At 40.1% G+C, this 12,645-nt stretch overlaps 1 protein-coding gene across 1 annotated transcript in view; it reads left to right on the top strand.

Moving 5' to 3' along the window:
- LOC126428133 (protein timeless homolog) overlaps positions 1-12,645 on the top strand; it is a 483,403-nt gene that overhangs the window by 30,314 nt on the left and 440,444 nt on the right. Inside the window, exons 10-11 of the mRNA XM_050090036.1 lie at positions 4,760-4,892; positions 11,370-11,524. Of these exons, the coding sequence (XP_049945993.1) occupies positions 4,760-4,892; positions 11,370-11,524 (288 nt within the window). The remainder of the gene's footprint in view (positions 1-4,759; positions 4,893-11,369; positions 11,525-12,645) is intronic.

Raw genomic sequence — 12,645 nt, 5'->3', positions numbered from 1 at the left:
GCCTGTTGACAACTCAACACTTCTCGCATATTCAGTGAGTTATCCCTTTGAATCCTAAATTATTTAAATTCTCTCAGAAGTTTCTTTACAATGTTTATTCTACTTGTCATATATCTTGTACATCTTTATATCGTAAATTTCATGGAACAAGTGTAAAAACAGCTATACCTCACTTTTGACAAGCAATGCTCTGGGAAAATATGTTTCTTTTTTTGTATTGGTGATGTTATACACTTACACTGACAGTTGTGATAGTTACTTGTAGATATATCAGAACAAAATAGTAACTTCGTAAAAAGCCACTGCTGCTATCCTTGTACTACTCATCTGCTGTGTATATCCAATTCTTCCAAAAATTGAGACAGACTTATCAGCTGTGTATATACAGACGAAAATCTAGATTATCAGGAACTTATAATTGAATGGACTGTGTTCCGAGTGTTGCTGTGTCAGCTGTGTGCATCACAGGACCCTGAAACATCATAGGTATGTTCATTAATTGGTGCGCTCATCGAATATAGATCCACTTTCTGCCACCAGGTGTAAATATGGTACTGTAAGCAGTCAGAATGTGAAATGTTACCCGTTTTGACGTCAGCATACATTTGTTGCTTGGTGACGCGTTTCAATTTCTCTTGTGAAGTGTCTGCTGGTGTAAAGTGTTAAGAAGGTCAAAGTCTTTCATACAAAATGCAATGGCTATTGAGGTGGTAGACAGTGTACTGCCGGTAAAGTTCTTCAATCAGTACGGCAGCAATAGTAGTGCTACATTGCGGGAACGTCGCCAGGATGGACACTGCGACAGGGCCGCATGTCGGTAAAAGGGCTGAAGAATTTGATGGTAAAATTTGAATAAACAGGTGAATTAGTTGGTACAGAAGGGAGAGGGAGGTGGTCCATTCCCATGGCAGTTGTTGTTGAAGTTGCTGTTATTATAGCCAACCGAGCAGCACACAACTCACTGCAGCCAGTGCTTGAGCTGTGTCACAGAAATGCTCTCATCCCTGGTCAACAGCTCAGAAGATTTTCTGGCTCTTTTACCCTGATATCCCACAAGTTTCAGAATGTGCACCAAATGAAGCCCCAAGATAGTCTGCAACATTGGACTTTGCCTTTCCTTTTTGGCACGCATGGAAATGGTTGACATGGTCAGGGAATGTTCTCTTGACCAACAAGGCACATTTTACTCTGCACTGTCGCATATGGAATTCTACTCTGCCACATTTTGTACAGGAACATCCACTGCATGGAGCTTATGTGGGTGTGTGGTGTGGTTTCACAAGCTCTTGTATTCTCAATCCTCTTTTGTTTGAGGAGATGGCACTTTATGGGTCTGTTAAATGTACAGTGACATCTTCATATTACCTCCTTGTGCTATATCTAATTCCAGCTTTGCAACAATGGAATTGTGTCCACACCACTATTTTGTGCAAGATGGGGCAACACTGCATATTACTTGCCAGGTGAAAAATTCACTTCAAGAAACCTTTCGTAATGACCACATTATCTCTAAGCAATTTCAGGATATGTTGCCTTCCATGTGACTTCTGATTTTAGTGATATCTCAAATCTCAAAGATTGTGTCTATCAGGGATGTAGCCTGACTCTTCTTGATACGAAGGATAGCATTTGATGACATATCATTCCGATTACACCTGGTATGCTGCGAGCAACTGTCACCCATACCGTGTTACGGATGCAGCATGTTGCTGAGTTGGAGGACCATATTGAACACATGTTATAACTTTTGACCATATCCTTATAAATGTCCCAGAAGCACCCTGATCACTTGTTTGACCATTCCTCCCCTTTACCTGCACCCACACCCCATTCCGACTGCTTACAACCCGTATTTTCACCTGGTGCCAAAAACTAGGACTATTATTATTATTTAAGTGTACTCTTCGAGCGCACCAATTAACGAACATACCTATGTCATTTCAGCATCCTGCGATGTATACCGTCCACACTGTAGCACTCGAAACAGTGTCAGTTTTATTATAACCAGCTGGTACATCTCGGAGTCCATATATTCTGAAAAATTTTGGCTGATTATGTCATAGAACAGTACTGAAAGAAAGTGTGCTACCAATCCTATCTGAAGATCAGTATAATGAGAGAGATGTCTAAGTGGATTAGCGGGCCAAACAGACCTTTTAATTTTGTTTATGAGCCCATTACAAGGTTGTTCTGTGTTTCTCCTACTACTTGGCTAGTAGATTTCTCTTTCCATATTAGACATATCTGTCAATTAATTGATCATTTGTTATAGATATATTTTTATATTAGCTACATAGCAGACTTCCATATATGATGATCTTGCTTATAATATTATTTATGTGAAGAAGGGGAGTTGTGGCTAACAACCTGCAACAAGGAATAGAATGAAGCTTTGTTTCTAGCTGTTTATTGACAATTAAAATGTTCATACAGAAAAGTGTGTAAGTCACAAAAGCTGTATTTTGTAGGAGAAACAAAAAGTATTTGCGAATATGTTAAAAAAGGTGTTTTTATATAACATTATCGCCCTTTTTTCCCCCTAAGGTACAGGGTGTGGTAGATAAGTAATGAGACGGACCGCGGCGCGGCGCCCCAGTCGCTCGCAGGGCGGTCTCCACCTGTACGTCACGTGGTGGGGGATCTGAGCTAACAATAGAACCGGTTCGCAGTCGCGTCGGAGCTCTGGTGCAGTGAGGGTCGAGCTTCGTGTATTACGTTGTTTGTGTGCCCGTGACACTTGTGAAAACGCTGAAGATGGATCGCTCGATAGAACAGCAGTATGCAATCAAATTTTGCTTTCGCTTGGGCAAAACTGCTTCAGAAACTTTTGCTATGATTACGGAGGCCTACAAAGAAGACTCCCTATCAAGAGCTCAAGTGTTCCGGTGGTTTAATGAATTTAAAAACGGGAGGGAATCCGTTGAAGACATGGAACGATCTGGACACCCTTCAACGAGTCGTGTGGATGAAACGGTGGCCAAAGTGAAAGAACTCCTGGACTCCGACCGTAGTTTAAGTCTCAAAATGATCGCCGATGAGGCCTCCGTGAATAAATTTACGGTTCACCAAATTGTTACGCAAGATTTGATGATGCGGAAAGTTTGCTCAAAATTGGTTCCCCGAGTGCTCACCGCCGAACAAAAGCAACAACGAGTGGACGTTTGCCGTGAGATGTTGAATGATTTGGAAAATAATCCACACTTTTTAGACAACGTAGTAACAGGCGACAAATCGTAGACATTCCAGTACGACCCGGAGACGAAAGCCCAGAGCTCGGAGTGGGACACACCGGCATCCCCGCGGCCGAAGAAAGCGAGAATGTCAAAGTCCCGCATCAAGACAATGCTGATTGTGTTTTTCGACAAGCGGGGGTTAATTCACAAAGAGTTTGTCCCTCAGGGGAAGACTGTCAATGTCGAATTCTACAAAGAAGTCCTTCAGCGATTGCACAGAGCCGTCAAACGGAAGCGACAGGACCTTGCTCAACGCTGGCGTCTCCACCACGACAACGCTCCGGCGCATACAGCGTTCCTCGTGACCTCCTACTTGACCCGAATTGGAGTTGAAGTTTTGCCACAGCCACCATACAGCCCTGACTTGAGTACTCCTGATTTCTTCCTATTTCCGAAGGTCAAAAGATGCCTGAAGGGTCATCGTTTCGACGATATTCCGAACATCCAACGTGCTGTCACGAAGGCACTAACTGGGATAACTCAAACGGACTACAGTGGGGCCTATGAAGCTTGGAAAATGCACTGGCAACATTGTGTCGACGCCCAAGGCGAGTACTTTGAAGAATATTAACGTTTTGTACAAATTGGATCAATAAATTTGTTTTTTTAGACTGAGTCTCATTACTTATCTACCACACCCTGTAAGTCTTTCCGCTCCCGGGATTGGAATGATTCCTTACCCTCTCCCTTAAAACCCACATCCTTTCGTCTTTCCCTCTCCTTCCCTCTCTCCTGACGAAGCAACCATTGGTTGCGAAAGCTACAATTTTGTGTGTATGTTTGTGTTTGTTTGTGTGTCTATCGACGTGCCAGCACTTTTGTTTGGTAAGTCACATCATCTTTGTTTTTAGATATATTTTTCCCATGTGGAATGTTTCCTTCTATTATATTCATAACATTATTTATTATTTTATATAATTTTTGGATACAGTTGTTTTTAACTATACATCTCACATCTGGTGTCGTGTACTTTCAGTTTGTTCAGCAGGACACTACAAATTGCGCAAGTGTCTGAACTTACAGAGATGTTTTCTGAAAACCCAGCAGTAGAACTCCAGATCAGTGCTCATTGTGGAACAGGATATCTGAAATGCACATTACATGTTGTAGATGTTTAAATTTTGCATTATATATAGATTACAAATTTCCTAGCGGATTAAAACTGTTGACTGGATCGGGACTCAAACCCGGAATGTTGCTTTTTGCACAAAAATGCTGTACTGGCTAAGCCACCCAAGCATGACTCAGCCCACTCCCACATCTTTATTTCCACCAGTACATCATCCACTACCTTCCGGACTTCACAGAAGTTCTTCTGCAGAAGTTGGGGGACTAGCACTCATGGGAGAAAGGATATCACAGAGAAATGGCTTAAATGTAGTCTATGGAAGTGTTTCCAGATAGAATTTTCACTTTGCAGTAGATTAAACTATGTGTGATTTATGTGCTTTTTCACATCAGCAACTCAGTTGCCGATTCACAGAATTTTGAAACATTTTGTATGAAACCATTTTCTGTTTGTGCAGTGAGACGATGTCGGTTCAAACATTCCACTTTGTGCAAACCCAGATGGAAAGCTGCTACGCCAACATGGTATGCGACAAGAAGAAAATTTCACTGTGGTCTCGCCGTATGCATGTGGCGCTGAAGGCCTACCAGGTTAGCATGACTGTTTGCATTGGCAGTTCATTTATTCCCATATAATGTGTCTAAATGTGCAGCTCTGAGGAATTTTGATTTCACATTAGAGAATTACTCTGCCCAGTACATCAACACAAGGCTGTAGTATGAGCCATCAATAAAATGTTTACAACAGTGTGAATGGATACTTCAGCCTTAGAGCATACTGACTTTCCTCATTTGCATTGCTGACTGCTTGTATTGGGGATAGGATAAATTACTAGTCATGAAAACCAGATTACAAAGATCCATTTCCAACCAGGTAATACATTCCTATTAAATAATTTTTATGCCACACATTAGCCACAAAGTACACTGAAACTAGCGAAATATTCACATTATTGTAGCACTTTTTTCTGAGTGTTTTATGTTGTTATGGCAACCATATTGAATTTTATTTCATAGAAAATTTAACATCGTATTTGTACAAGGTGTACGACTTTGCTTCCGCCGTTTGACAATATGTGGCGGCAACGGTAAGTAGCGGTCGAAAGAAACAGGTTGCAGATGTCAGGCAGTTAGCATGCACCTTGATCAATATAACTTCATTCAAAGATTAGTTGATTTGTGTCTGCATCATAAAGTTGTTCTTGATTGAAAATGTCAGTTTATGAGCCTAATTCTCGTCATTTGCGGGAGGTGTTACTGTTTGTTTCAGTATGAAGAAAACGGGGCTGAGTCTCATTGAATGCTCTAAAGTTCTTATGGTAAGGATGTTATTAGTGAAAGAACATGTCGTGAATGGCTTCAACACTTCAAGAACGGAGATTATAATGTCATAGACTAGCATAATGGTGAAAGAGAGAATGTTTTCGAAGATGCAGAATTGGAGACATCTCTGAGTGAAGACTCGCATCAAACTCAAGAAGAATTGGCACGATTAGTGGGAGTGACACAGCAAGCCATTTCAAAATGTCGCAAGGCTATGGGCATGATTCACAAAGAAGGAACTTGGGTCCCATGTGAGCTGAAACCAAGAGATGTTGAACAGTGTTTATGTGTTTGTGAACAGTTGCTTCAGAGGCAAAAACGGAAGGGATTTCTGCATCACATATTGACCAGGGACTAAAAATGGGTTCATTACGGTAACACTAAACACAAAAAATCATGGGGATATCCCAGTCATGCTTTCATGTCAATGGCCAAACCGAATATTCATGGCTCCAAGATGATGCTCTGCATTTGGTGAGCCACCTCGGCACCATGTACTATGAGGTGTTAAAAACAGGTGCTTGTTATCGAATGCAATTAATGCATTTCAGCAGAGCATTAAAAGACAAACGGCCACAAAACAGCGAGACACACTATAAAGTTATTTTGCAGTAAAACATTGCTCGACCCCACGTTGCAAAAGAGGCCAAAACATACTTGGAAACGTTAAAATGGGTAGTACTACCCCACCCGCCGTATTCTCCAGACATTGCTCCCTCTGACTATCACCTGTTTAAATCAATAGCGCATGGCCTGGTTGACCAACACTTCCGATCTCATGAAGAAGTCACAAATTGGATCAATTCGTGGATTGCTTCAAAAGATGAACAATTTTTTCGACGCGGGAATCGTACACTGCCTGAAAGATGCGAGAAAGTAGTGGCCAATGATTGAAAATACTTTGAATGATGCATGTGTAACCAGTTTTAAACCCTCAGTATTGGGGAAAAAATGACGGAAGCAAAGTTGTACTTCTTGTATTATATTAGATACTTTTACACCAGGCGTTTTCTCAGGTTATTCACAGTTGTCTTGGAACACAGTGTTTCACAACTATTGCACTGTGCGATTCTATTACTTTAGTCTCTTACAGAAAAGTATCTCTGGATAACTTGATTTTTATTCATTGTTGATGCCCTCATGCAACTGCACACCAAATTAAATTAAATATTGTTATACTTCATTTTCATGTATGTTTGTGTAATATGGTAATACCGGCCTGCAGTCAAGAACACACACAGGCACACTCACACTGCTTAATATGTTACTGGTTCTACATTGGAGCGTGGCACTGCATGTGCGGTCAAACAACTGCCTTCAGCAGTCAACCCATATTAGCTGGTACCCAAGGAATGACTAAGTTCCAACCTCAAGTAACTCCAACCATGGGCAGAGCTGTTACTGAGTTATGGCTGTAGTGCAGAATGGTTGTGACAGTATGTTGTTGAACGAAGAAGATGCAGATGTGTAAGTAATGCTCGAATCACAATGAGCCATGTGTGTGACTCATAATTTAGGAGTACATGTAACAACTCATCAAATAGCGTAAGCAGTTAGTTGTTGACGGACATCTTAACAAGACTGAAAAATTTACTAGCTTTCGGACACACACAAACCCCTCCTCCCCCCTTTCTCTCTCTCTATAGCTCGAAAAAAGGTTCATCCAAAAACAAGCAAAGATACCAGTCTTGTTGAGGTGTCTGATGACGGCCAATTGCCTCTTCTACTCGCTGAGTTGTTCCCTTTACCCTTAAATTATTTACTACTACTGCTTGCTTCCATTACTGTATTTGTGTCTATAATGAATTAAGTCTTGAGACAGCTTTCAGGTTGCCTTTTACAGTGACAAGACAGGAATGCCATTGGTTTGTTTAAATTACAGAAATGTTAACAGTAAGAAGAAAAATATTGTGTGTTATTGAATTACGGTTGAACAGTCTTCTCATTGTGATCCAAAAATGAGATGAATGGTTAAAACTCACGTTTCAGTTCGTGTACCCTACTGCAGTAAAAATTTAACAGGGTCTGGTATGGATTGTAAGAATCGCTTAATAAGTATGACTCAGTAAGAGTGTCATATTAAAACAGTTATATTAATACTCCCATACTTAAGTTGTTGACCCTCTTTCTCGAAAGAAAGAAAGAAAGAAAGCGAAAGATGTGTTTTATTATTGGAAATGTACTCTATATCCGAACTCTAAAACCCACTGGGAAGTCTACCACATATTCAAGGTGGTGCAAAGATTCGCAACTTGCTTTAAATGTTCAGAAATGTAAAATTTTGCACTTCACAAGAGGGGGAAAAAATTTAGTATCCTATGACTACAACCCTTGAGGACAATATTATGGAAATTGAAGAGAATGTAGATGAAGACGAAATGGGAGATAAGATACTGCGTGAAGAGTTTGACAGAGCACTGAAGGACCTGAGTCGAAACAAGGCCCCCGGAGTAGACAAAATTCCATTGGAACTACTGACGGCCTTGGGAGAGCCAGTCCTGACAAAACTCTACCATCTGGTGAGCAAGATGTACGAAACAGGCGAAATACCCTCAGACTTCAAGAAGAATATAATAATGCCAATCCCAAAGAAAGCAGGTGTTGACAGATGTGAAAATTACCGAACCGTCAGTTTAATAAGCCACAGCTGCAAAGTACTAACATGAATTCTTTACAGACAAATGGAAAAACTAGTAGAAGCCGACCTCGGGGAAGATCAGTTTGGATTCCGTAGAAATACTGGAACACGTGAGGCAATACTGACCTTACGACTTATCTTAGAAGAAACATTAAGGAAAGGCAAACCTACGTTTCTAGCATTTGTAGACTTAGAGAAAGCTTTTGACAATGTTGACTGGAATACTCTCTTTCAAATTCTAAAGGTGGCAGGGGTAAAATACAGGGAGCGAAAGGCTATTTACAACTTGTACAGAAACCAGATGGCAGTTATAAGAGTTGAGGGACATGAAAGGGAAGCAGTGGTTGGGAAGGGAGTAAGACAGGGCTGTAGCCTCTCCCCGATGTTATTCAATCTCTATATTGAGCAAGCAGTAAAGGAAACAAAAGAAAAATTTGGAGTATGTATTAAAATCCATGGAGAAGAGATAAAAACTTTGAGGTTCGCCGATGACATTGTAATTCTGTCAGAGACAGCAAAGGACTTGGAAGAGCAGTTGAACGGAATGGATGGTGTCTTGAAGGGAGGATATAAGATGAACATCAACAAAAGCAAAACGAGGATAATGGAATGTAGTCGAGTTAAGTCGGGTGATGCTGAGGGTATTAGATTAGGAAATGAGACACTTAAAGTAGTAAAGGAGTTTTGCTATTTGGGGAGCAAAATAACTGATGATGGACGAAGTAGAGAGGATATAAAATGTAGACTGGCAATGGCAAGGAAAGCGTTTCTGAAGAAGAGAAATTTGTTAACATCGAGTATAGATTTAAGTGTCAGGAAGTTATTTCTGAAAGTATTTGTATGGAGTGTAGCCATGTATGGAAGTGAAACATGGACGGTAAATAGTTTGGACAAGAAGAGAATAGAAGCTTTTGAAATGTGGTGCTACAGAAGAATGCTGAAGATTAGATGGGTAGATCACATAACTAATGAGGAAGTATTGAATAGGATCGGGGAGAAGAGAAGTTTGTGGCACAACTTGACCAGAAGAAGGGATCGGTTGGTAGGACATGTTCTGAGGCATCAGGGGATCACCAATTTAGTATTGGAGGGCAGCGTGTAGGGTAAAAATCATAGAGGGAGACCAAGAGATGAATACACTAAGCAGATTCAGAAGGATGTAGGTTGCAGTAGGTACTGGGAGATGAAGAAGCTTGCACAGGATAGAGTAGCATGGAGAGCTGCATCAAACCAGTCTCAGGACTGAAGACCACAACAACAACAACAACAACAACAAATGACTACAACATGAATGAGTCAGAGTTGAAATTGACCAACTCATACAAATATATGGATGTTAAGATCTGTAGGGACAAATACATGGTACGTTAAATGGAATGATCACATAAGTTCAGTTATAGGTAAAGCAGGATGTTGACTGCAGTTCATTGGTAGAATGCCAGGGAAACGCAGTCAGTCGACAAAGGAGATTGCATGCAAAATGGTCATGCGATCCAATCCTAGTGTGTGGGGTCGATACCAAATTGGACTAACAGGAGATATTGAATGTATACATACAAGGGCAGCGTAAATGGTCACAGATTTGTTTGACCCATGGGAGTGTGTCACAGGGATCCTGAAAGAACTGAACTGGCAGACACTTGAAGTAAAACCCAAACTATCCTGTGAAAGCCTGGAACCAACTTTTAAATAACGAACCGGACAAGGTGGTGCAGTTGTTAGCACACTGGATTTGGGTGGACTCGCAGTCGGGAGGAAGATGGTTCATATCCATGTCTTGCCATCCAGATTTAGGTTTTTCATGATTTTCCTACAGCTTTATGTCCACCAGTATCTCTTCATGTACTTTTCAAAGTTGACGGAAGTTCTCCTGAATCCCTTGTCCAGACTAGCACTCCAAAAAATAAGGATATTTTGGACACATGGCTTACACACAGCCTTTGGGATTGTTTCCAGAATGGATTTTTTGTTCTGTTGTGGGATGTGTGCTGATTTGAGCTCCTGGAAGCCAAACAAACCTGTTATCATTCCTGCTGCCTTTTTTTTTAAATATACTTTCAGTTTCTGCTGTTTGGCTCATTTGATATAAGTTCTGCATCCTTAAGCAATGTTATAAGATGTGACATACGTGTCCTTGGAACTGATCTGCTCTGTAAACAGCAGAGGGGGATTACTTTGCAGGAAATAAAGTTGATGTTGATGAATAAATAAAGACTCTGTAAGAAAAACAAAAATTCCCATTATTTTCTTATCCCACCTCGTTCAACATAACAGCAAGGGTGCCAAAACACTTCCTTGTTGCACAACAGAAGTTACTTACACTTCTGCTGATAAATCCTCCATTCATAATAATGTGCTACATTATCCCTACCAAGAAATCGTCAGTGTGATCACAAATTTTGTTTGATGCCTCATATGATTGTACTATTGTCGTCGGGGAGATCAGTTGATTTACTTACCTCTAAAGGAATATTACCAGAGATAATCACAGCAAAGTAGAGGCACAAAGTAGAACAGGTCAAGTGAAATGTGCATTGGTCAGGCATTGAGGGGATGTGGAGTGTCACAATATAATTGCCTCTAAAGTTTGGAAAAGCCTTTGGAAAAAATACTTGGAGTGTTTCTCTGTGCTATGAGCACATGAAAAACATGGAGCGGACCAACAAGATAACGTATTAGGAAGTTCTTGAAAGAGAAGGTGAAAGAACAATTCTGTGGAAAACTGTCATAATCGTTATGAATTGTTCTGCTCGAACAACACCTGAGAAATGGTTGGGAAAGGGGCTAGTAATACTAGTACAAGATACTCTCTACAATACATCATGCAGCTGCCTACAGAGAATGAGTGCAGGTTAATTTATACTGTGGTTTGTTAAATTACTGTCTGCTCTATTTTTCGTCATCTGCAGCTGTTGGCATCAGGTAATGGACTGGCAGCTTCAAAAGATATGTCCAGTTCTATCGATTGTTGTGGGGAACTGACCTTCACTTGCTTTGAATGCGACCATACAGATTTCAACAGTTGTCATATGTATAGTTTCTGTATTATTGCTAGCATTAGTAATATAATGTTCAGTAATTTTAAATAATATTTTTACATGTTTCAGGAACTTTTGATGACATTAGTAGCCATGGACAAGTCTGACGATGCAGTGGTGAGGAACTCCTCAAGAGTCATAAAGAGCAATATCTTCTATGTCATTGAATACCGAGAGCTCATTTTCACATTGCTGATTAATTTCTCAGAAACAAAAATGTCAAGGTATGTCTGCTTTTAAAGCTGTGTATTATTCAGTCAGATTTATTTGCATTTACAAAGGCTGCTCACAATACACACATGGATTATGCAATGTAAAACCACATAAAAATATGGTTTTTCTTGTAACTTGACTATCTCATACAAAATTTATAAACGTGTATGAAGGAATGTTCATGAACTTAGCTTGATATAGATCTCAGTAACATCTTTGGTGAATGATCATGGAAATTAATATCGTAAAGTAGCAATGGTTTTTAGCAGCCAACGATGTGTTAATGTTATTACTCCTTTTTTAAACTGATTGATTTTGACCTAGGCAACAAGCTTTAATTACCAGCAGTAGTTTTGCAATCAGATCATACTGGCAGTGAAAAACACGTTTTTATGTGGTGTAAAAATAAACACATAAAAAATTAGACAGACGAAGCTTATAGTTAAAGGCTCTGAGGGGGAGCCTATGCAAAAGATATATTAAAATATATTTCTCAGTAATGAATGGATTATAGAATTTAAATTGTCAGGATGCATTTCATATACATCCCATGTGGGTGTAAATAATGGCAGTCAACATTTTTATAACTCTGAAGGCTGCACCTTGAAATCCCAGTTAACTCAATTTAGCAGAGATTAGGGGGCATGTTTTGTACACAGTACATCTTTGGACATTTTGAAGGCTCGGTTCATTCAGGCTAAGGTTTTACATCTACATCTGCATGTATACTCTGCAAATCACATTTAAGTGCCTGGTAGAGGGTTCTTCGAACTACCTTTGCGGTTCTCTATTGTTCTAGTCTCTTATAGCACAGAGAAAGAATGAACACCTATATCTTTTCATGCGAGCTCTGATTTCCCTTATTTTATCAAGGTGATTGTTTCTCCCTATGTATTCAGAGGACAAAGTTGGTGATTGGAATTTCGTGAGAAGATTCCTCAGCAGCAAAAAAAGCCTTTGTTTTAGTGATGTCCATCCCAAATCCTGTATCATTTCAGTGACACTCTCTCCCCATTTTGTGATAATACAAAATTTGCTGTCCTTCTTTGAACTTTTTCACTGTACTCCGTCAGTACTATCTGGTAAGGATCCCACACCGCGCAGCAGTATTCTGAAAGAGGATGGACAAGTG

This window comes from Schistocerca serialis, chromosome 12 (genome assembly GCF_023864345.2).
Source record: "Schistocerca serialis cubense isolate TAMUIC-IGC-003099 chromosome 12, iqSchSeri2.2, whole genome shotgun sequence".
Taxonomy (NCBI): Eukaryota; Metazoa; Arthropoda; class Insecta; order Orthoptera; family Acrididae; genus Schistocerca; species Schistocerca serialis.
The sequence above is the reverse complement of the archived record's forward strand: the minus strand, read 5'-3'. Positions and strand labels throughout refer to the sequence as shown.